Source organism: Saccostrea echinata, unplaced genomic scaffold (assembly GCF_033153115.1).
Source record: "Saccostrea echinata isolate AGI-Se365-2 ecotype Australia unplaced genomic scaffold, CSIRO_AGI_Sech_v1 ptg000030l, whole genome shotgun sequence".
Lineage (NCBI taxonomy): Eukaryota > Metazoa > Mollusca > Bivalvia > Ostreida > Ostreidae > Saccostrea > Saccostrea echinata.
In genome coordinates, this window is record NW_026889779.1 from 23,030,001 (window position 1) to 23,054,368 (window position 24,368).

The 24,368-nt window shown below is 33.8% G+C and overlaps 3 protein-coding genes across 4 annotated transcripts in view; 2 read left to right on the top strand and 1 right to left on the bottom strand.

Annotated features, from left to right (window-relative positions):
• LOC133196562 (sulfotransferase 1B1-like) overlaps positions 1-5,019 on the top strand; it is an 8,936-nt gene extending 3,917 nt beyond the window's left edge. Inside the window, exons 3-5 of the mRNA XM_061332430.1 lie at positions 1,469-1,572; positions 2,177-2,348; positions 4,333-5,019. Coding sequence (XP_061188414.1) covers positions 1,469-1,572; positions 2,177-2,348; positions 4,333-4,463 — 407 coding nt within the window. The 3' untranslated portion in view covers positions 4,464-5,019. The remainder of the gene's footprint in view (positions 1-1,468; positions 1,573-2,176; positions 2,349-4,332) is intronic.
• A 928-nt stretch (positions 5,020-5,947) lies between these two features.
• Positions 5,948-18,044, bottom strand: LOC133197553 (pescadillo-like). Of its 2 annotated transcripts, XM_061333644.1 has the most exons (18): positions 17,965-18,036; positions 17,408-17,487; positions 17,106-17,259; positions 16,904-17,013; positions 16,246-16,373; positions 15,985-16,028; positions 15,763-15,852; positions 15,132-15,248; positions 14,061-14,132; positions 13,664-13,753; positions 13,067-13,200; positions 12,691-12,816; positions 12,118-12,308; positions 10,726-10,805; positions 10,635-10,683; positions 6,798-6,859; positions 6,208-6,375; positions 5,948-6,085 (listed from the first exon to the last, which is right to left on the bottom strand). In XM_061333644.1, exons 1-18 carry the CDS (start codon positions 17,986-17,988, stop codon positions 6,008-6,010), a joined length of 1,797 nt encoding a protein of 598 aa, XP_061189628.1. In that variant the 5' UTR covers positions 17,989-18,036; the 3' UTR covers positions 5,948-6,007. The 2 variants fall into 2 exon arrangements, with proteins under 2 accessions (XP_061189628.1, XP_061189627.1); XM_061333643.1 differs by having other exon boundaries at positions 10,635-10,805; positions 17,965-18,044.
• Positions 18,045-18,260: 216 nt separating this feature from the next.
• Positions 18,261-19,045, top strand: LOC133196563 (large ribosomal subunit protein bL12m-like). Its single transcript, XM_061332432.1, has one exon. It carries the CDS (start codon positions 18,261-18,263, stop codon positions 18,861-18,863), a length of 603 nt encoding a protein of 200 aa, XP_061188416.1. The 3' UTR covers positions 18,864-19,045.
• The last annotated feature ends 5,323 nt before the right edge of the window (positions 19,046-24,368 follow it).

Here is a 24,368-nt window from a genome sequence, read left to right on the forward strand (position 1 = left end):
GAAAAACTGAAACTTATGTGGAAGCATCCTGGGGTAGTGTAGATTCTAAATTGTTCAAATCATGGCCCCTGGGGGGAGGGTGGGGCCACAATAGGTATTACAAGGCGGGAAGTCTGGTAATGAACAGCATGGCCAAAGTTACTCAGGTGAGCGATGTGGCCCATGGGCCTCTTGTTTTAAATTCTTTCTGGTCTCCTTTAACTTAAGATTGACTTTGCAAGCACGTATAGCCTCGTTTTTCAAAGTGGGGGACTGCCAGAAAAAAATAATAGACCTGATACCAAAATGAAATAAATTTCATAAAGGCCAGTGATGGTGGTAATAGTGTGAATGTGTGTGCCACGGTGTTGGGGGGGGGGCGGATCCAGGAATTTTCCGGGGGGGGGGGTTCCACCCCCAGTCAAAAAATTTCCGAACGGGAAAAAACTATTTCTTGGTGGTGATTGTGGGTTCCACGAATTACTGTTTGGGGTGTGTTCCAAAGTTATTTGCTTCAGTATATACTTTTAATGACTGCAATGACCCCCCCCCCCCCCGACCCCTTTTCTCTAGATCTGAGCATGGGGTGGGGGGGGGGGGGGGGGAGTAGGTTCCAATTTTCCCAACAAGAAAAATTTCAGGTAGTATTATTTGTGTATTAACGTTGGAGGTTTTGAACACACTGTAACAAAAAGTGGGGAGGCAAGCTGGTCTTTCAGAGACAATATTCTTTCTTGGTAAAAATAGGGATCAACCCACCCACTTTCAACTCTAATACCACATGCCTGCTGTGAATATTGTTTTTCATACTGTGTTTTCTTTTTTCGCTGTAGGTGACGGTGGGTATAGTTTATGATTCTGTCCATGCTATCTATTATATATTTTTGCTGCTTAATAATATATTCCTTGACTATATGGGTATCAGGTTTATCAGATGATCATCCCTTTATCTTGCATGCGGATATCGGTCCGACATTTAATTTTTCATATCCAATATGAACTTTGTATTATTGTGGAAGAACGCAATCAATGGGAGGAGATCATTAAAATTCGGTAGAGATAAAAGTATTGGAATCGGATATGATTTGTTTTCAATTAGATCTTTTTCTATCCCCTCACCAAAGGTTTGGGATAGCACAAAAATCAAATCCAATTACAAAAATTATAGATCAAATTCATCAAATATATCAAATTTTTCTTCTTTTAATATATTGACAGTAGGTATTGCCTTGCTGTTGATGATATGTTCTTTTATCCTACTCGTCTGTTGACCTTTCAGGAATTATACGTTTGATATCTGGTTAGACATATTTTACATCTCTTCGCCTGTTTGAGAATGGCAATTGGTTTTGAGAAAATGTACATTCTCTGCCCAATTTGCCTATAAATGGAATGGGTTCAATGTCCCTTTCTTTTTTTCATAACATGTGCCGTTTAGTATATTATTGATAATGATTGAGAGTGCACGCTGACCTTATTTTGCTTTCAGTCGATTACGGATCCTGGTTCGACTACGTCCTTCACTGGGAAAAATCAATGAAGGCGTTTGCAGACCTTCCCTTCCACACCCTCACATATGAAAGTCTGCATAAGGTAAAACATCTTAACTCTAGCACTATAAACCTCATAGCAGAAGTGTTCGATACTTTAAAGTTCACAACACTGTCGCTGAAATTTTTTTTACAAAAGACCCGCTTGTGAAAACAATCGAAACAACCCTCTCATATTTGTCTTTTTTCATATGTAATAAAATTGCCTTGCTAAAATATTCCATTGGCAGAAACTGCTTATCCCAAAATTTTGTATTATCATGTAAATTTGGAATTCATTTGTCTAAAGTTTAAGTCAATGATACATAACGATCTTGACAGCAAAAATACTCAGTCTGGGACTTGGATTTTGCTAATATGGTATTTTTTATGGGTAAGGAGGGGAGATTAAAAGACCTAACTGATAATTGTGACAAGTGAAAATATCTGGCAGATAATTATTTTGAGACGTTGTATTGTATGCAAGAATAACTGGAAAATTACCTCGACTAATGGTTCAGGTGAACTGTAAACTGTATTCATGCATATGAATAAAGCGAATTGTTTCTTTCTCTCGGAATATAGATGGAATACTTGGAGATACATTCTATAAACTTGTAAGTGTTAAACTCTGGTCTTCTACAATGTTTTGTGATTGGCCTTTTCAGTGCCCTGAACATGAGATCAAGAGCTTGGCAGAATTTCTAGGAGTCAGTTGCAGTAGCGACCTGTCACATGACATTTCTGCTCAGTGTTCTTTCAGGGTGATGAAAAAAGAAAAGGATCCTTTAGAAGACATTACGGAATGGAAAGACGGAGAGCCAGGAATGTACCGAAAAGGTAAGAAATGGGGTGGGGCACTACTGAATATAGAGACGGAGAGTCTGGAAGGTACCCAAAAGGTAAGAAATGGAAGACACTACAAAATATACAGACGGAGAGTCAGGAATGTACCGAAAAGGTAAGAAATGGAGGACACTACAGAATATACAGACGGAGAGCCAGGAACGTACCGAAAAGGTAAGAAATGGAGGACACTACAGAAAATACACACGAAGAGTCAGAAATGTACCAAAAAGGTAAGAAATGGGGGACTGTAGACGGAGAGCCATGCAGGAATGTACCGAAAAGGTAAGAAATGAAGTACACTACAGAATATACAGACGGAGAGCCAGGAATGTACCGAAAAGGTAAGAAATGGGGGACACTACAGAATATACAGACGGATAGTTAGGAATGTACCGAAAAGGTAAGAAATGGAGGACACTACAGAATATACAGACGGAGAGCCAGGAATGTACCAAAAAGGTAAGAAATGGAGGACACTACAGAAAATACACACGAAGAGTCAGGAATGTACCAAAAAGGTAAGAAATGGGGGACTGTAGACGGAGAGCCAGGAATGTACCTAAAAGGTTAGAAATGGGGGACTGTAGACGGAGAGCCAGGAATGTACCGAAAAGGTAAGAAACGAAGTACACTACAGAATATACAGACGGAGAGCCAGGAATGTACCAAAAAGGTAAGAAATGGGGGTTACTAAAGAATATACAAACGGAGAGCCAGGAATGTACCGGAAAAGTACGGAATGGAGGACACTATAGAATAAACAGACGGAGAGTCAGGAATGTACCAAAAAGCTAAGAAATGGGGGACACTACAGAATATACAGACGGAGAGCCAGGAATGTATACCGAAAAGGTAAGAAATGGAAGACACTATAGAGACAGAGAGCCGGGAATGTACCAAAAAGGTAAAGAAGGGAAATGTTACAGTGATGGAATCAGTCAGTGAAGGTGAAATGGGTAAATTAGTACTACTTGGCTTGAAAATTAAAAAAAAATTAAATCATCGATCTTTAGATCCGAAATAAAATCGTCTATTGAAGTCCATGAGAGTTCACGGATACAAGACTTTGAAGTTCTAAAGGAGATTTTATAAAATATAGTAGAATTTAGTTTTACATTCTTGACCCCGTGCTACAGGAAAACGTAACCTTGTCTCCACTTTTCGAATTCGGGACAATTTTTACTCTTGATCTTTTGCAGCTTTGCGGACTACATGAAAATTTTTCAACACGTTTAATCTTTACTCCAGTATTAGTATTAAACTTGTTAAACTTCTCTTATTCTCAAATTGGTCTAGTAAAACTTTGTGCGCCCGTAGAACGCGGGGGGGGGGGGCACTTTTTTTCCGAGTTTAGTATTTTGCTATATAATAAATTTTCATTTATGTACTGGTTAGCCCCCCCCCCCCCCCATTTTTGTTGCTGTCGGGTTGAGTACCGGAAAATTCCAGGATTTGGAAAGTGTTAAGGACTTTTTTCTTTCTTTCTTTTTTTTTTTCTTGTCAGATTATTTTGGGAAGTCGGTTCCCCACTTTTTGGACTGTTTAGGTTTTGTTTGTTTTGCTTGTAAGATTTTTTTTGGGAAGTTGCCCCCCTTCCACTTTTAAAACCGTTGCTATTGCTACGGATCTGCTTTGGTTTTATATTTATTTTTAGATTTATAAGATTACTGTGGATCTTAAACAACTTAAAAAAACCTACAATTTTCAGTATATGCTTATATATACACTTCATCAGTTTATCCTAGAATCTTCTAGTATGTAAAACAATCCAGGCCATTTATGGGAAAGCGTTCCTGTTTTTTTTTTTTCGTCAATGACATTGCCCTATTTGGTACAGACAGAAATAGATCAAATAATAAATCATGAACTATTGAATGTAAGGATGACCTGACCTTGACGTGGTCATGTGACATGCTGTCATAACGACCTTTTGGCAATATATGGCGACCAAACTAACGTTCATTTTGTGTTGTAGGACACGTGGGAGATTGGAGAAATTGGTTCACGGTAGCACAGAATGAAATGTTCACTGCAGTGTACGAACAAAAAATGGCAGAATCTGGAATCACACCAGTGTACACCCTACACGAATATCAGAGCACATAGCACAGGATGAGCTGTTTACAGCAATGTACGAACAAAAAATGGCGGACTTTGGTATCACACCTGTATACACCCTAAACGAAGATCAGAAACCGTAGCACAGGATGAGCTGTTCAAAACAGTGTATGGACAAAAAATCGCAGACTCGGGTATTTCACCAGTCTACAACCTGAACAAAGACCAGAATTACACAAAGTGAAATGCAATCCTTCCTGTTCATTATGCAAATACTGAAGTAAAATGTCATTTTCTAATATTTTCATTAATCTACCAAAAGCTGCAATTTTATTGCACCTGACCTGTCCAATTTTTACTGAAAAATGCTCAGAAAAAAAATGCAAACGCAGGATTTTGATCGTAACATGTAGAACTTTAGAATTGCAAAAGTTTTGAACAGTAGAGGGTACAAATACATTTTGTATGATATACTGAAATTAGCAATTGAGATTTTGTGTATATATATGCATGTTTTGAAATTATCACCTTCCCTGTAGTATTGTTTTTACAATATCTGGGCAAGATGATGTTTCAATGGGCTGCTACAATAATAATGAATTGATACATGGATATACAATCTACTGTGAGTACAAATACCGTAAATCTGAAAATTTTTGCTGTAGATAAATTTTTAGCAAATTTGCGCGTGCATTGCATTCGCAAAAATATATTTCTTAAAAATAAATAAACAACAAAAAATGAAAACAATTTTTTTTTGCTACTTTTCAAGATGAACAAGTTTCGTAAGCAGTGGTCATTTTAAGAAATCTGTTTATACTATAAGCTAATTACCCGTACAATCCGTGCGTAAGACTGCCTTTACTACATTCAACATCGTCCGATGGTTTGATAGGCAGTATATCTCTTTTAAATTATTTCTCTCAGAGAGGCCAGTTGTTTTATCTAAGAACAAATGTTTTTATCTGAAGGTTAGTTAAAGCTGACACGGTTTTATATATTTTTTGTACATGCGTGATTTATTAAAATGTTATGAAAATTTTAAATAGTTTAGATGTTTTATCTCTAAAATTGTTATGAAAATTTTAAATAGTTTAGATGTTTTATCTCTTAAATTCTAATTTGTTTATGTGATTATTGAACATTGGCATTGTTTATTATTGTACGTACATATGTAATTTATTGTAAGTACATGCGTAATTTATAATCCGATTATTAAATGTTGGGATCGTTCAATATTGCATGTACATGCGTAATTTATTGTATGTACTACATGCGTAACTTATAAACTGCTATGAAAATTTTAAGCGCTTTTTAATTTTAGCACCAATGTCAATTCGCAAAATTTTGAAACGTAAAAGTTAATCAACAGCGTTTTGAACCAGATTCGCAAAAATAAATCAACGCAAAAATTTCCAGATTTACGGTAGTATCTAAGATGCAGTTTTTATAGCATATGCTTAACTTACTCATTTTTACGAATTGAAACTTTGTGCAATTTCCTCATATTTCTATTCATAAATAAAGACAAATTATTTGTGTGTGACATTTATTATTCATAATATACCCCTCCCTACATTGTTCTGAAGCAATTACACTTTCTTCTTTTTCTTACTGCCAGCCTTCCTCTGTTCTTCAATTGCCTCACGTTTTTCCTTCAGTTTTCTTGTCTGGAATTAGAAATATATAAAGTTTAAATCTCTTTACCTATAGAAGAGAGGCAATCTATTTTTGGAAATCTTGCGTAACTGAGGAGAAGTAATTGGACTGACTGATTGTGGGAGATTCTCACCTCCTGATTTTTCTTCTTTTTGGCGTACATGATTTTGTCATACAGACGTTTCTTTTTCTTAGGGATCATCATTTCGGCTAGTCTTCTCTCCTCCATTGTTTGCCGCTGCAGTTTCTGTTCCACATTGATGTTCTCTGGGGCACCTGCCTCTACTGACATATTCAGCTTCTGACAAGTAAAACATTCCCTTGTCAATTAACAAGATTGTACAGGAGCTAAGTTGTGTTTTTTTCTTCTGAAAAAATTCTTGTATGACAAATATAGAAACTTTTTTTTACCTTGATGTTCTTACTCCTAATATATCATACTATTAGGAAAAGTTTGCAGCATTTTCACACATATACTAGTAGTTTTTGCATGCTTATACTTGTTTTACATAGCATGTCAAACAGCAAAGCTATCAGGTAGTATTAACAAAGGAAATGTTAATATTACAGTTGCTGCAAAACAGCATTTTTTATGACATAAAAGTTTTGCTTAAGTTATTTTTTGGTCAACGACCACACTATCAGTAATGATGTCCTAAAAACAACTGAGGTATAATTTCTTGAATCTTGACTGACTGATCCTTCAGTTAATTCATATCTCACCTTAGCATTATCAGCTCCTGGGGTCTCATCAAGTTTTCTTTTATTCTTTCCTTGTTTCTTTTCTGCATGAAAGAAATTAACCATGATTGGTTACTGGTAAAGCAAAGGGGCAACTGACATTATCTCTCTCTCTGTGTATATGATATGCCTGTTTGCCTGTTTGTATTTACTATGTTTTTTTAATTGCAGTATTTTATATTTTTTTGTCATTCATATTTTTATTTCCGTCATAACATGCATTTTTATACAAACATTACAGAACTACAATAGAATGGCATAAAAACAAATATTCTATATGACAGATAAAAGAGATCCATTTGAACATTTTTTTTTTTCGTAACATTTAAACCTTCACTGACTGAGAAATGTTTTCAAAAAATCCCAACTTTGCTTTATCATGTCTGCTTTCTTATGAGAGAGAGAAAAGGAGGAAAAAAGCTCTATAGTTCTATAATATCTAAGTACTTCCAAATAAGCATAAAAAGATGGTGTTATATTTTTCCATTTACAATTCATTATATATTGCTTTGCAACCAGAATGATTATGTTTAAAGTTCTGAATTCAGTTTCACTAGAACTTTTATATCCAAATATGATTTCTTCAGCAGTAAATTTAATAATTAAACCACATGTATTTCGAAGTTTATCTCTTAAATTAGACCATAAAGTAACGGAATATGGACACAAGCACAATAGATGAATAATTGTTTCTATAGTATCATGGCAAAAAGAACAAAGTTCTGTTTCGGCTAATTTGCATTTCATAAGTTTGCTATTTGTAAAAATTATTTGATGTAAAAGCTTAAACTGAAAGCATCGAAGCTTTGTGTCCTTTGTTATTAAATAGGGTAAAGAAAAAGAGTCTTTCCATTTATTTTCATTAATATGTATTGAAAGTTTTTCCTCCCATTTCTTTAAAGCCATTGAGGGGGACTCTGTTATCTTTTCAACAAACTTTTTATAAAAGTGTTTTGTAACTTTCATATTTTTTTGAAGTTTCAAAATATTTTCACTTTTAATTTCATTCAATTTTTGGTGATGTTTAATCGTTTGCTTCCAATATTTAGGGATTGCTGATAATAGTCCGTTATATTCAACGAAATTTATGTTTAAATTGTATGCATTTTTAAATTGGATGAAATTCATGAAATTGCCATTTTCCATGATTAAGTCATTAATGAAAAAAATACCATTGGCTATCCATTTTCGTTTAAATACATATTTTTTCCCTACTTTGATATCACTATTAAGCCATAGTGGTTGACTTAAAATTTCACAAGGGGCTGTGGTAGAGTTTTGACCAACCTTTCCCCAAGCTATTAATACACTTTTCCAGAATGGATAAAATTTGTTTGAAATGGTTTCTAAACCTTCGTATCTGAAATACCACATTTTTTCATTTCCGAATTTTTGTGTCGTGTCCAAGAGCAAGAGTTTCCATGGGGAATTGATAGAAGAGTCAAGTACTTTCTTGACCCATGATATTTTCAAAGCTTGACAGAAGGATGCTAGATAAGGAACCTTAAGCCCTCCGTTTTCTGTTGAATTATATAGAACTGTACGTTTGATCTTGTCTGGTTTGCCTTCCCATATGAATTCAAAAAACATATTTTGAAGTTTCTTTAAAAAATCTGCAGGTGGGTCCGGGAGAACTGTAAAAAGTTGAACAAGAATTGGTAAAACCAATGTTTTGAGCACTGTAACTTTTCCAATAAGTGTGAGGTTTCTAAAAGACCAATCATGAATAAGCTTTTTGACCGCTTGCAACTTTTCCTCATAATTATTATAAGTAATATCAGGTTTGTTTAGTTCAAAAGTTATACCTAAGAGTTTAAATTTACCATCATCGTTCCACATTATGTTTTCTTTTGTGTTAATCTCTTGACCACAGCCCCTTTTTGCACCAATCCATAAAGCCTGTGTTTTTTCAAAATTAGGTTTTAGTCCAGAGCAAGCAGCAAAGGAGTTTATACATTTTAATGCTAAATTAAGGGATTTTTCATCGTCTGCGAGCGCTAGAGAGGTATCGTCTGCATATTGGCTGACTAGATATTCTGAATCATTAATATTAATTCCCTTAATATCTGGATTGTTTTTTAAGGAGGCGCTGAGGAGCTCTACCACTAGAATAAATAGATAAGGCGAAAGAGGGTCCCCCTGTCTTACACCTCTTCCTATTGTAAAAAAAGACGAAAAATGACCATTGTTAAGCACACAGCTAGATATATCGTGATAGAGTAGTTTGAACCATTTAATTATTGATCTCCTAAAGTTGAAGAATTCTAAAGTTTTAAAAATAAAGTTCCAATTGACGGTATCAAAAGCTTTTTCAAAATCTAATAATAAAAGTATGCCAGGAATATTTTCTTCTTCTGTTTTTTGAATCAGATCATAAATAAGATGAGTGCATTCTCCGATATACCTGTTTTTAATGAAACCCACCTGTGTTTGACTTACAAGTTTTGAAATGTATTTTTTAACCCTGTTTGCAATGCATGCAGAAGTTAACTTATAATCCACATTAAGAAGAGATATCGGTCGCCAATTCTTTAAATACAGTTTTGATTTGCCACTTTTAGGAAGGCAGGTTATCACTCCCTGTCTTTGTGAAACCGACAGGGAATCTATAGCATATGCATAGTTTATAGAGTTAAGTAAATACTTATATATATCTTTCCAGAAGAATTTATAGAATTCATATGTAAAACCATCAAGTCCCGGTGATTTTCCGTTTTTTGCATTTTGTAATGCAAAAAGAAGTTCCTCTTTTGTGATTAGTCCTTTTAGTTCATTTTTTTCATCTTCTGTAAGCTTTTCAATATACTCATTTTTATTGTCAAAAAAAATTTCATCATGTTCTTTTGTTATTATGTGATCACCAGCAGTATACAACTCTTTATAAAAAATTTCCTGAGCCTTTAAAATTTCTGAAAGTTGTGTGATTTCAAAGTCATCAATTATAATTTTGGGGATGATTTTTTCTGTATAATTTCGTTTCTCCAGGTTACAGAAATATTTGGTACTTTTCTCCCCTTCTACATTCCATTTTGCCTTTGCCCTGATAACAATACCTTTCACTTTGTCTTCTCTTATTTGCTTTAACTCATTTTCTGTTTTAACGGTTTCTAATTTAATTTCCTCTGAAAGGGGCTTTTCATACAGACTTTGTAATTTTTTCTCAAGCCCTACCTCTGTTTTATCTCTACTGCGTTTCTTAAATGAGGTATATGATATGGTTTTGCCTCTTATCATTAATTTTAAAGTTTCCCAAAGTAATTGATCACTAATTGTACAGCTATTATTTGTATCATATTGAGAAATAGTTTCTGAAATGCATTCTTTAACAATTTGGACATAGGTCTGAACATATAGTAAACTATTATTAAATTTCCAGCTGCCTCTTCCTCGAATTTGGTTTGTGAACTTGAAGCAAATTTCAATAAAAGAGTGATCAGACTTGTACGCATACCCGATGTCGGATTTCATCGTACAAGGTTGGAGATCAGCGGAGATTAAGAAGTAATCTAATCTAGCCTGCTTGCTCTTCGGGCCATGCCATGTAAATCTAGATATATCAGGGTTATTTTCCCTCCATATATCAATCAGATCCAAATCTGGTATCATTTCTAAAATATTTTATAATATTAATTTTAAAAAAAACCAAAAAACAATCAGTCCTAGTTTCAAGAAAACTTTTGAAAAGCAAATTCTTTTTTGAATTAGTACCAAAACCCTATAAAGAACTACAACAGTTATGTAGTACATAAGATCAAGTACATTATTAATTTGACCCTGTCTTTCAGTGCTATATCAGTACTTTGATTTGTATGTGTGTACCTTGCACTTCTTCCTCTTCACTTTCTTCCATCTCTTCTTCAACTTCCTCCTCATCTTCCTGGTCCTCTTCGTCCTCCTCATCTTCCTGGACCTCTTCGTCCTCCTCATCTTCCTGGTCCTCTTCATCATCATTTTCTTCATCTTCACTTGCCTCCTCATCCTCTTCAACTCCTACAAGAGGTCCATACATTACATGTTGTTAGTCCCAGGTTTGAACTGTAGCAGTGTGAAATAAACATTATATTTAAGATTTTAAAAAAAATACTAAAAAGATGACTTCAGATTCTGTTTGGAAAATTTAAACACTTGTTGTATTGTGAGGGAGATATGAAGAGTTATTCAACCAAGAAAAATTATACTCATGTGAAATATGAAATCCCTAGCACTAACCGTTCACAAGTTATGACCAAGGTTAAAATTTTTTAAAAGTAGGCCAAACTCTAAAGTTTAGGTCAAGAGATCAAAAATTTTGGTACCAAAAGATAGGTGTTGTCACGATGGATACATGTGAAGCCCTAACACCAACAATTCAAAAGTTATGGCCAAGGTCAAGACAAACTGAAAACTATTTGCCCTGATACATTTCTGATTACAGGGCATAAAAAAGGCTCTGAAATACTTACTGCAAGTTTTTTACCATTCTGACAATTCTAAGAGTTCTTTTGTCCAGTACATTGGATATTTACTTCTCAATAGGAATGTTGAATCTACTAATGCCAGACACTGCAACTGATTCTCGGCCAAGAACGGTGACTCAGATAAGAAAACATAAGAGTGTTCAGAAGGAGTGGGATATCATATTTCTTCCCGGGATACTTGACTTTTTCAGTCATGTGAGTGTCTACTAAAAGTCAGCCCATCATTTAGCTTAGAACATTCTGCAGATTAAATTATGACTGAAGATTAATGAACGAGAGGGATAGTGAACTCTAAACAAAGAATTTGCTTGTCTGTAAAGAAGTAGAGACATTCCAAGGGGAAAGTAAAAATACTATAAATGATACTGGGCAAAGAGAAATGGAATTTATTCCGTATTATTCTCTTTTATCCCTCATTTTAAAATATATTTCTAGGCCATTGCACACCCTTTACCCATAAACACTGGGGGAAGTATAAGCCCATCTGTTTATGCTTGGTATCTACTAACTTACCCATACAACAAACTTTTGTCATAAATATCCCATGCATAATCATAATTACCTCACACTCTCCGTCTGAGTCATTCTCCACTGCTTTTAAAATAAATTGACTCTTCGTTGTGAATCTTCATCATCGGTTACTAGTACATAATATATACTTTTTTTATCATGTACAATTCTTTGTCTTAATCAATTATAAAAGCCTGAAGGAGATTTATTATTTAGGATTTGCCTGTTTCCCAGTCCTTAGTGATTTTATTCAATAAATGTGCTTAAATTCAGACAATTTCTGATCTTTAGATCAAGCTTAGTTTAGATTATCAAATCATTGACTGATATCTTACCGGAGTCTTCCTGAACACCCAGCTGTCTGTTGATCATGGCCTGCCTCTCTGGGGGTATGTAATCCCCCTCCTCCTCCTCAACAAATGGGGACAAGTGGGGAGGGAGGGTTGCCCCTGGAAAGTAGTGCTCAACTGGGACCAGACTATTAGCATTCACACTGTCAAACACCCACTGTGGTTGTACATAGTACCTACAGAAAATCAGGGCACAAATAAAGGCACACTGTCAAACACCTTAGTACTGTGGTTGTACATAGTACCTACAGAATATCAAGTTACAAATTAAGGCACATAGTGATAGTCAAACACCTACTGTGGTATTATGTAGTTCTTGAAAACAATACATGGCCCAAATGTGTATCACTAATTCAAGATTACGCCAACCACTCAATACCTATAGTGACTGTGCTAAATTTTGAATATATCAATTTATGTACACATACAGTAATTCATAGACATATTATTTTTCTAGAAAATTATTCCCTGTCTCACTTGACCTCAGAACAATCTACTTTATTTTGCTATAAATAAATGTAATTACAGTCCGGGTGTTATAATGCAATGACTCCTTACCGGGAGAGATATTGGTTCTTTGTCTGAGGTCTGTCCACGATCTGGTGTGTAATGGTTTCGTCAGACTCTGGGAATGTCGCTCCTACAGCAACAGACTTATGCCAGGATACTTCTCCTCCAAAGCTCCTATAACAGAGTACATAGAGTACATAGTTACACATCTCAAAAACAGTCACAAATACACAAAACACACCTTAGATACAATACTCCTTTATTTTCTTTTGTGAATGATGCATATTCTCAAATATCAACTTGTTGGTACATGGTTTGACTCATGTTTATATTTTTCATTGTACATGTTAATGTTTCTCCCTTTTAAAACCTTTAAACCTTCCACTCACAATATTTTACTACCTGTAGTTTTCTCCTGATTTACCTGATAATGAATACTAATGTTTCCCTGGGTACCTCTCTATTTAGGAAGAATTTCTTTCCTTTGAATAAATTTTGTAATTTTTTCACTCTCTCAGCTTCCACTTTAGCTTTCTCAACTCGATCTGGGTCATCAGTCTAAATAAATACATTTAGGTCATATATTACTGCGAAATCATTTTAATTCGTGCGGGTAAATGTTCATCGCCAATTAAACTTTTATTGGTTCCTGGGGATGTAATTTCTTGGGTACACTCGTATATAGAAAAGATTCCATTAATATATATTTTGACAAAATAATTGTTTCTTGGTCCCCCATGAACAATGATGATTCCACAGTACTACCAAGGAGTGTAATATAAAAATTGATATCAAGAGTCATTCAACTTGAGTTCTGTACATCCATGTTTTAAGACAAAATATATTTAAGCAATGTACCTTTGTAATAAATATATGTTGTAAAAAAAGTGTTCTGAGTTACAAGGCTAAAAATTCACCTAATGGTTGAAATATTATAATATATGAATACATGTATACTGAGTAAATTGAGGCAAGTGGTGAATCTTTTAAAAGTATTGTGCTTAGATAAGGAGAGACTTACCTCAGTGGCAGGAAACTCGTCTAATTGAACCTCATCCTCTCCCCCACCCTCGTCTATAGACTTCAGAGACTGAGAAAAGGCTGATAATCTCTGGAAAAAAAGAGAATGGCCAAACAGTACTGGATAATAGATATTTTCAGGAAAAGGGAAAGATTAATGAGCTAAGTCATTTCTATTCATATAAAAATGTCGAAAAACTACATTCTAGTACATGTACTTGTGAAGTTGTTTGAATCAAAAACAAAAAAGTGTGCTTGAAAACTAAATATCAGACCATTACACATAAAATCTATAGACAGAAGGGCATATTTAACACATGAAATGGTAAAATGAAACTACTGATTGAAGGCAATGCAAAGAATTGCATTGTATACTTTAGTCTACATCACTGACTCACCTCTTGAAATCGTTCCTTTTCTGTCATTTTTTCCTCACTCTCATCAGCAGGGGCGTCTGTCTCCAACTCTAGCTGATATTAAAATATAGTAATTCATGTCACAATTAAATTAATATGTTATCAACTATTGGAAAACAGAATAATCAGCTAATCAGCAACAAAACTGACTTAATTAATTATCAAACAATGAAATCTCATCCATTACACTGCAAAGTATACTTTTGTGTCTGTGGGATAGCTATTACACATTAATTTAAGTACCAGGGTAATACCAGGAGTAACCAGGGTATACTAGTGGGTGATCCACACTACGAATAATGATTAGGCACAGCCTTATTCTGACATATATTATCCTCATTTCAAATATAAACAAATTACTTTAAATAATGTAAGATTTAAATTTAGTAAGCTAAATTGCATGTTGAGATGGCACAGCTGCATGCCTGAAGAGAGTGTATTTTTTGATGACTAGTGCAAATGCATTTTTTTTTTTACAATGAACCAAGAGTACACTTTGGAGAGCGTTGATATTCCATTCATACTGTGCTTGTACACCTTTCCTGTCAGATGAGATTGTGGCACTGTGGTAAAAGTGTACCTTTGGTGGGTAGTGTTTTTGGCACTGTGGTAAAAGTGTACCTTTGGTGGGTAGTGTGTGGCACTGTGGTAAAAGTGTACCTTTGGTGGGTAGTGTTTTTGGCACTGTGGTAAAAGTGTACCTTTGGTGGGTAGTGTGTGGCACTATGGTAAAAGTGTACCTTTGGTGGGTAGTGTTTTTGGCACTGTGGTAAAAGTGTACCCTTGGTGGGTAGTGTGTGGCACTGTGGTAAAAGTGTACCTTTGGTGGGTAGAGTGTGGCACTGTGTTAAAAGTGTACCTTTGGTGGGTAGTGTGAGGCACTGTGTTAAAAGTGTACCCTTGGTGGGTAGTGTGTGGCACTGTGTTAAAAGTGTACCCTTGGTGGGTAGTATGTGGCACTGTGGTAAAAGTGTACCCTTGGTGGGTAGTGTGTGGCACTTGATAAAAGTGTACCTTTAATGGGTAGTGTGTGGCACTGTGGTAAAAGTGTACCTTTGGTGGGTAGTGTAAGTTCAGGCTGTGGTAGAGCTTGTAGTTTATAAATCCCAGTAATGTTGTGTAAAGTTCTACAAAAGTCTGCATCACTTTGTAGTCCACATCTTCTGGATGCTAAAAAAAATTACAAACTCGATAAGATAAATTTTTCACATGGTTATATACATAGTCTAAATATCAACATCCTAATTATACAGAACATGAGAAACCCTAGACTGTACGAATGTGGTACCAAAAACCCAATGTCTGCCTCATCAGCTCATCTATCTGAAATCGCAATCTTGCATTGTCGAAAATCAATATGGTATTTGATCAATACCGAAAATATTTATATAACATTACCAAATACTTTATCAGATAATTACCGAAACACATCTTCGCTAGCCAAGGGTTTCTGATCCGCTACTCTCCTCATGGAGAGTAGCATATCAGAAACCCTTGGCTAGCGAAGATGACCAAAACAATGTTTACCCAAATCAACTGTCTATCTTATAACATCACAATTACTATGCCTGAGATCCTACACTGTGAGGCACCAAACAAGTCAAGGCTGTCTCGTGACCTTATCTTACCTGAAATCATAGAAACTGAAAACCACCCGATTCATTGTCTAATAACATCACTATACCTGAAATCCTAAACTGTGAGGTACCACCCAAGTCAAAGGCTGTCCCATCACTTCTGCCTGATAGTATATTCCTTTTATGGAAATGAAAACCTTTTAAGAAAAGAAAAATATTAATTTTACATTATATATTTAATACAATAATGGATACATGTGATGAAATTTCTGTAAAGTATCTGCTATTTTATGTCAAGCTGATTCATGATTTCATCTGGATATACTTACCTTTCTTAGTGATCGTGATGCTATAATATAATGCATAAACTCCACTGGAATATGAAAAATTAACATTAATAAACAATTTACATAGATTAATCGTATATTACATTTCAGTTCGATTTCATAAATAAATTTGACAGAATATGATTTACAACCCATAAGTCCTTCACACAAGTTAACCTGGTAAGTCTTCTAGAAATAAGATTTACTTTGAAAGCTGTATAGTTATATTTACTTTAAGAACTTTCATATTAGTTGATAATTTACCTGTGAGTTTCCGGGCATGGTTGATGTACTCCATGTGTATCCGTGCACTCTGTGGCATTGTGCCAAACAGAAAACACATGGACAGACAATCATCAAGGTCTCCCAGTGCATCTTGAAATGAAGGATATCTGCAAAAGTAGAATACATATACTCCTTATCTGAGTAAACTGTCCATCATCTGTCTACACTTTAATGTGTTTCTCTTTCTTAGAACCACTTGCCAATGGCCAAATTCAAACAAAATTTTCCCAAAGCAGATATTGGATATGGGACTGATTTCTTCTTTCAAATAATGGGCCATGTTCATTTTCAAAACAGATAATCATATAATCATCACCAAAAGTGTCCGAGAAAAACAGCTCTACTTGTTTAAACATGATCGTGAGAGAAAGTTGAACTTGGAATCATAAAATTTCTTGTTTGAGTTTTACATTTAATGAATTATGAATGATGTTTCTAAAGGTGTTTCAACTTTTACGGATATCCACTCAAAATTGTAAAAGGAGTGGCAATTTGAAAGAACTTCACAAATCAATAAATTATTAATGACTGTGGTAACTCCATTCATCAAACCAAAAACAGATTGATAGATGTCTTCCTCTTGCGTATCATGTTTTCCTTCAATGGTTCAATGTTGATTTAAAAGATGTTGCCTTACCTTTCCTTCACAATGTGGTCAACTTTATACTTGGGCTTGTTGCTGCGGATTCTTTGCTCTGCATCTTTGTTTCTTTTATTGATGGCCTTCTTAAGACGCCTTACAAAGTGCTACATTAAAATACATAACGTCATCATAATAATTTTAACTCAGGTAGAACTAAACAGCTTTTTATATTTATCATTTTCAGCAGATTGCTGACCTTGAACTCCCTGAACTTGTTAATGATTGGTTCATGAGCCAGGAAGTTGATGTCTTTGACTAGGTAGTACGTCTTTGGAACGGTGCTTCCTTTGTTTACTCGCTTTTTGTGTTTGGGTTCATGAGGATATATTCCTTTCAGAATGCATAAGCGTCTTCAAAAGAATAAGAAGTTTGCATCCCATAATTTACATTTAATTTTTTTTTCACTAATGAAGCTACAAGATATATCTATGTATTAAAAAACATATGATACATGACTGGAATTTAACCTATTCCCTGATAGTGTTCAAACAGTGTTACCTGAAATCTGCCAGTGTCAGCTGAAGTTTGTTGACAGCTTGATTTCTGGACATAAACGCTGTAGCTTCTCCTCGTTCATACTGCAACATACAAAACCAGACTTGACCAAAACAATAAACATACATACTCATTTTAATTTCTGTTGTCTTTCTTATATGTCATCAGACTCAATGTCAATATATATCCTCATACATGCATAGAACCAAAAAAAAAAAAAAAGAAAAAGAGTATCTGATGTTTAATTGTTTAAAATTGCTGAAAGCCATGCTGCATATTATAAATATATACATAATATGCTGTACTGAAAAAAATAACATTTGTAAATTGTTATATGTAGTTTTAATAACCATGTACAGGTGATCTCTGTTATCTTCAACTCTGATATCTCAAATGCCATGGATATGTCAAAGTGAGTTATTTCTGGATTGATAGTTTTTAATATTGTCAATTGATACAATATTTTGGCGTCGATACTGTACCTGTGGTTTTTTAACTCTATGTTTTGCCGAATAAATGATCTCTTTAGAGTAAAAAAATCAATTAATAACAACACAAACCTTCTTTTTCCTCTCTCCTCCCATGTCACACGTGTTTTTGTGTACGATTTCTCGTTGAAAAGGGAAATAACTGAACTTTGTTTAGCGAACCCGATTGAAATTAAATTTCTACTTCTTCGATTTGTTCAATTGATGGGGGAAATATAATTTACGTAACGTAAACGTGTTATAAATGAAATGTAAATGTAAATACTAATATCAGTGTTCGTGAAAGAATATTCTAAGTTGGCCCTTTAAACAAATACCTTTCAAATTTATTTGTCGGGTTTGAAAGTCAATTAATGTAGACGGGTCAAATGGTCACCATGCTGGCTTACAAAACTATGAGGTCTCACAGGTCATTACGGATTTGCTACAATGTTGCCCGTCAATTCAACAAACAGAATAGAGAAAGACAGACACAGAGATTATGTTCAATGCAATGGTGTTCCAGAAAGGAGTACAGTTCTGCGGCAGAACAGTTACAGGAACCGCAAATTCAAGGAACGGAGAAAGAGTACTCACCCAAAATCGAGAGAATCGTGGATGAGATAAGTCAATTAACTTTACTTGAAGTTTGTGATTTGAATGAACTTTTAAAAACGAGACTAAAGATTAAAGATGGTCCTGTGATGGCTATGGCTGGACCTGCAGTGGCAGCTCCCAAGGAAGAGGAAGAGGAGGTAGCGCCAAAGAGAGAAAAGAATGCATTCACAGTAAAACTCGTCAAGTTCGACGATTCTAAGAAAATCACTCTGATAAAGGAACTTAAAAACATCATTCCTGACATTAATCTTGTTCAAGCTAAGAAGTTTGTGGAAGCAGTGCCACAAGTCGTGAAGGCTGATATCATGAAGGAAGAGGCTGAAAAACTTAAATCGACCATAGAGGCTGTTGGTGGTGTAGTTGAATTAGAATAATAGGGGGGACCCAACTGACTGTGTGACATTAAGTGTGTATAGGCACTCATTAAGTGTGCATTAGACTTGGCAACATTGTGAATATCAGGTTGATGTTAAAATACTATGGATGTGTATGTTAAACTTAAGAAGTTTTGTTGTATCAATGATATGATTGGTAAATAAAATTATTATGAACAATTTTGCATGTCCATTTTTTTTGTAATGATGTAAAACTTTTAATTCCCGAATTGTCTGTGGATAAATACATAAAGCTAAATGTTTATAAGCTAAATAGCCTTTAAGAGACAAATGCGTAAGTTTTAAAGTTATCCAGTATGATTTGTGAAAATTATATTTTTCAGCCCTTTGAGGTAATTTTGAGTGACAGTTGACATGTGTTTTTAAAAGAATTGAAAATCTGATATGATTGGGTGTGCAAGTTTACCCAAAGGACTCAAAATAAAGATATTATGATATGTAATAAAAAGTAATTTACCTGTATATAAGAGTTGGCAAAAACATAGTTTTATACTGTCACAGTTGCAACTTTTCTTTCAGAAATAACATAATGCCTCTTATATACGTATATACATGTACATGTCAAACATTGTTAGATATGCTTTGTTTTATTTAAGCTGAAAAGATAAACATATTATTATGTTTTACTGTATAATTTAGCATATCTTACCCTATGAAATCTAATAAAATGATAAGTTTTGTTTTATGACTTACTCCAGCTAAATAGTATAGGGGGAGGGAACTCCCACCCACCCTCACCTCCCATCCACCATTTTTGCCAAATCTAGTGTTTTACTTTCAATTAAGTATCAAAATGGTCATTTAAAAGCCGGTTGCCCCCTTCATTTCGAGTCCTTTTGGGTAAATTGATACATTGATATGATTCACTACTTGAACTATGGACCAGTTTTCTTTTTTTTGAAATACTTAATATATATATATAAGTATATTGTGATGCATAAGGCCATCTCTAAATAAAATGTTTGCTTGCCTAACTCAAGATAAAAACTTTGAGTAGATAGGTAAGGAAAAAGTATTTATTGAAATTGAATTATTAATTAAATTAGAAAAGTTGTTGATGGGATGAGTAAATTTCCAAATGACTCATTTTCAGTATGTAGAGTTTCAAGAATTCATGTCCTTGTCAAATATTAAAATTCTTTACAACAGTATGAAGTTTTTTTTCAATCACAAAATCAAATCCATATATATATATATATATATATATATATATATATATATATATATATATATATATATATATATATATATATATATATATATATATATATATATATATTTTTTTTTTTTTTTTTTTTTTTTTTTTCTCCCAGCAATCCACAAAAAATTAAGTGATTACAGTGCATTTTCATTTTATCACTATATGTAGAACAATCATATATAGTTGAAATGTATTCCATTAATCAACAGTTTTACACGGGTGACAAAAACAAGACATAGGTTTGAGTACCTACAAGTTTTCAATTTCTGAAGGGTACATGTACGTGTGCAGAAATTCTCAGCTTTGTTAATTTAGAACGTACTGATTCTCCATTGGAAATATCAAGTACTGGTAGTCTTGTAATTCATGGTTTTTCTTATGAAATATGTGGAGATAACGAACAGTATTCGAGCTCAAAAGTTCATTAAACATTACAAAATAGGAGCAGAGCAAACACGGACCTCTAAGACATCAGAAGGGGGATCAGGTACCATGGAGGAGTGACCCTCCCCTGCCGACCGGTCACACCCGCCGTGTGCTCCTTGTAATGATCGGGAAATAATGTGTAAATAATGGCCTAAAAATTAGTATGAAAAAAGTCAGTCAGCATTTGACTAAATGATAGATTATATTTGCTGACAAGGTCATTGAATCGACCATAGAACCTACGAAATGCTTTAAACGAGACTGCTGATATTTTTGTTTCATCGACTTGTTTGTCAATAACTTACCTCGTTTTAGAAATTGTTCATACGTAGAACATGCTCTGGCGTATCGAATCAACTGAGAGACATAAACCCCGTATGCTGGTGATAAGGGTATATTGCTGCATAAGTAAGGGAAGTTGACGATTGAAAAGTTAAAAGTCATCACATTTATCATAAAGCTTTGTTGTTAGATTACCTTTTATGTTACCATTACCATTATTTAATTATAGAACATACTGATTTATTAATTGGAAATTTCAAACAGTCTTGTAATTCATAGTTCTTTCTAATTTGATTGTGCAACAATTTTCCATATTTACAAAATTCAATGTTCCGTAGTTGCATTTTTACATAGTAACATTTTTCATATGGGAATATTCTTTAAATGGCTGCTAAATGTACTATCACTATCAGTCTTATCTAATAATGGAAGTGAAGATAAAAAAATGACGTAAATTATAATGAAACTTAAAAAATGACAATAACTTGTTCAAGTTAATCAGTCGAGGATTTGAAATGATTTGGCAATCTCCTATGCAGAATTGTCGTTCGTTCTTCTCTCATACACCTCTGCAATATGGGCTCACGTCAAGATTTTTGACATAACTATAAAAAACATGACATTTCAAGGATTATTTAAATTAAATATATATTTTTAAATCTATTTATTAAATATCTATCTTTAAGGACTATCATTACCCCAGACATTTAATTATAATGAATTAAAAGAAACGAACTATATTTCTTGTGCTTATCACTGTAATATACGCGAGCCAACGACAGAGGTGAATGTATGAGCCGATGGTAGAGAGTGATGATTTGGGATATGAAATAAACCCTTTATATTCATCACTGAAATATCTCCGACTAGGATGTAATTAATTTCATCCAATTTTTAATGCATTTAATTCTGTTGTACTCACGCTGCAACTAATATTGCGTACATTTCTTCTATTTTTCCTCCAAAATTGTACATAAATATTAAAACAGTTGTATACTGATATTTCATTGTACTACATTCAGAAAAGTCCAAGTACACTCTTAATAAAACATTTGGTCATTTGCTTGTGTATTGCAACTTATTAAGAATTTTTTGGTGATAATATTAGCTGATTAAAAGCACACATTTTAATAAGGGTAAAGGTCTTACACAAAGACTTTCTTTCGTTTGCGAGTACAGAAATAACCTGCATACTCCTCTTGGTTACTGATGAAAAATTGCATGCAACTTTACTTGATATAAAGCAGTGCACTGTTTCCTGCAGAAGTAGTCTCATGTGTCTAATATTTACCCGATACACACACTACAATTAATTTCAGCGCGTGTACGGGCTTAAAGTACCCTATCCATGTTCATATCCGTGTTCCGTACTTTGTCGGACTTCACGCTGTAACGCCAGTTCATGTGAGTTTCAAGGGTGGACATTAAACATTTTACACCGAATGTTATGTTAAATTTGTAGCTTGGGTAAGTTGGCATTTATAAACTCGGTGAAATATTTCACTAATATTTTTGGGTTTTTTTCTGACGAAAGACTTTACAAGATCACCATACTGGTCACTTTGGTGCAACTCCCATTAAACATTGTGTAATGTATTCAATGTATTGGTCAATCTGTGTATGGTGCGCAGTTTTTGTCAAACGAATATACGTCAAAAATACAAGTTTGAGGTATAGGTCCTAACAGTAACTCGGCATATTTTTGGTAAAAGTAATATTTTTTCCACTTAAATCATTAGACGGTAGTATGTTATGTAATCAAAAAGCCCCAAAAATACACATCTTGACCAATGTTTGTTTTGATAAACAGTAAGAGACTGTATTTCAATAAAAAAAGGAACTATATTACTATTTTTATGAAATTAGTTATTATTGTAAATACTGTATGCATAGTAGATGTATGTTGCACAATGTACATGTGTATATACGTCAGTTTCAACATTTTTCAAAGTTGAAGATAAAAACCTTTTTAGACATGGAATCAAATTCACACCAAACTCATATGAATACAATTTTATTTTAAATATTAATACAATTTAATTTTAAAAAGTTTACATTAATTCTATTATTCACAATTATGTATTTTGATAAAATACCATTATCGATGACGTCACTCGAGTAGGGACCTACCTTAAAATATCTGCGCTTTTTAAGGTTCATTGATGCTCTGATAAGAGAGATAACTCTTAATGACATAAATGTCTATTTTGCAAAGTTGATATATCTTCTTCTTTTTTAATTTTGCCCTGCAACCTATTGTTTGTATTTTACTTGGAAAATACATTTCTTTCATAAACATCATAAAAGTTAAAAGAAGATTTTATATGAGTTAGCAGAGGGTTTATGAGTCTTACATTTGATATCGATGCCAACAAATTGAAGTGTTAACCTTGAGGGGTCTCAGAAAGATTTTTTTCCGTAATATTAGTGCTAGATTAGTAAATTTATCTTTAAGTTTCATACATGTAAATCTAAATTATATAGAGCGCATTGTCAACTGATATATTTATTCAAACTTTATTTCATTTAAATAAGTCATCACATATGTACACAATAAATAATATATACAGGATTCGGAAACAAGTTGTTTTAACTTATGTTTATCCATTCCTCATATTAACTTTCAATTTTCCCTTGTTGCATGAAAAATATAATACAAACAATAATTAGAAAAGGAATAGGAATAAAGAATAGCATAAGTACATACATAAATATTCATTAACAATGCGGCCACAAGGACGAAAACTTCGATTAGACTCAACTTACTAATCTTTTTGATGCAGAAATAAAATGATATGCGTGTTTAAAAATGTTTGTATTATAAAGGAATAATTCCCCGTTGGATCTCCATATATTAATTAAGAGAATATTTAAAGTTACTAGTCCTAATAGGTCAATGATTCTTTTGTCATTGTAGAGGAATATTCGAGAAAAAGTTTGTTGTTTCATTTTTTCCAAAAACACAAACTGGATTATCTATTATGATTATGTTTTGGAAATAAATGGGAATTAAGTGTTCTACACTACTAGGTCTAAGTCGTGTGTATAAGATCTGTTCTTTGCTTTTACCAAAATGTTTTGGGGTTTTATTTAAGCGTTAGTGTTAAGGTCACATACATGTACTTCACAGCATACCTTTCCGACTGATAATTTTTCCAAGATATTCTTAATTAAAAATCATATAACCATCAGATGTTCTTATATAAAAAGTCAGCATACATTACCGGGAGTTTTGAACATATATCATATGATGTAAATCCTTGTGTTTTTAAAAGAAAAATTTAAAAAAAAATGTAGTTTTAGCTGGTATTCCTTTAAAATTTGATTCAGAAGAAATGTGCAGCATAACCAGGCATCAAAATTGCGCACAAATGTCCTTCACTTATTGGAACTCTTAACTGTTACAAGCAATAAGAAAGTTAAATTCAAAACTACGTTGCGTATGTTCATAGCTTTGTATTGGACGGAAGAAACGTTTGTGCAAAGTGGTTGTTAAAATTCCGTTGAGTAATGCAGGGCGACTATCTTGTGGGATAATGATGTGTTTCACTGATTTCTAGAAAGATTAAAGAAGA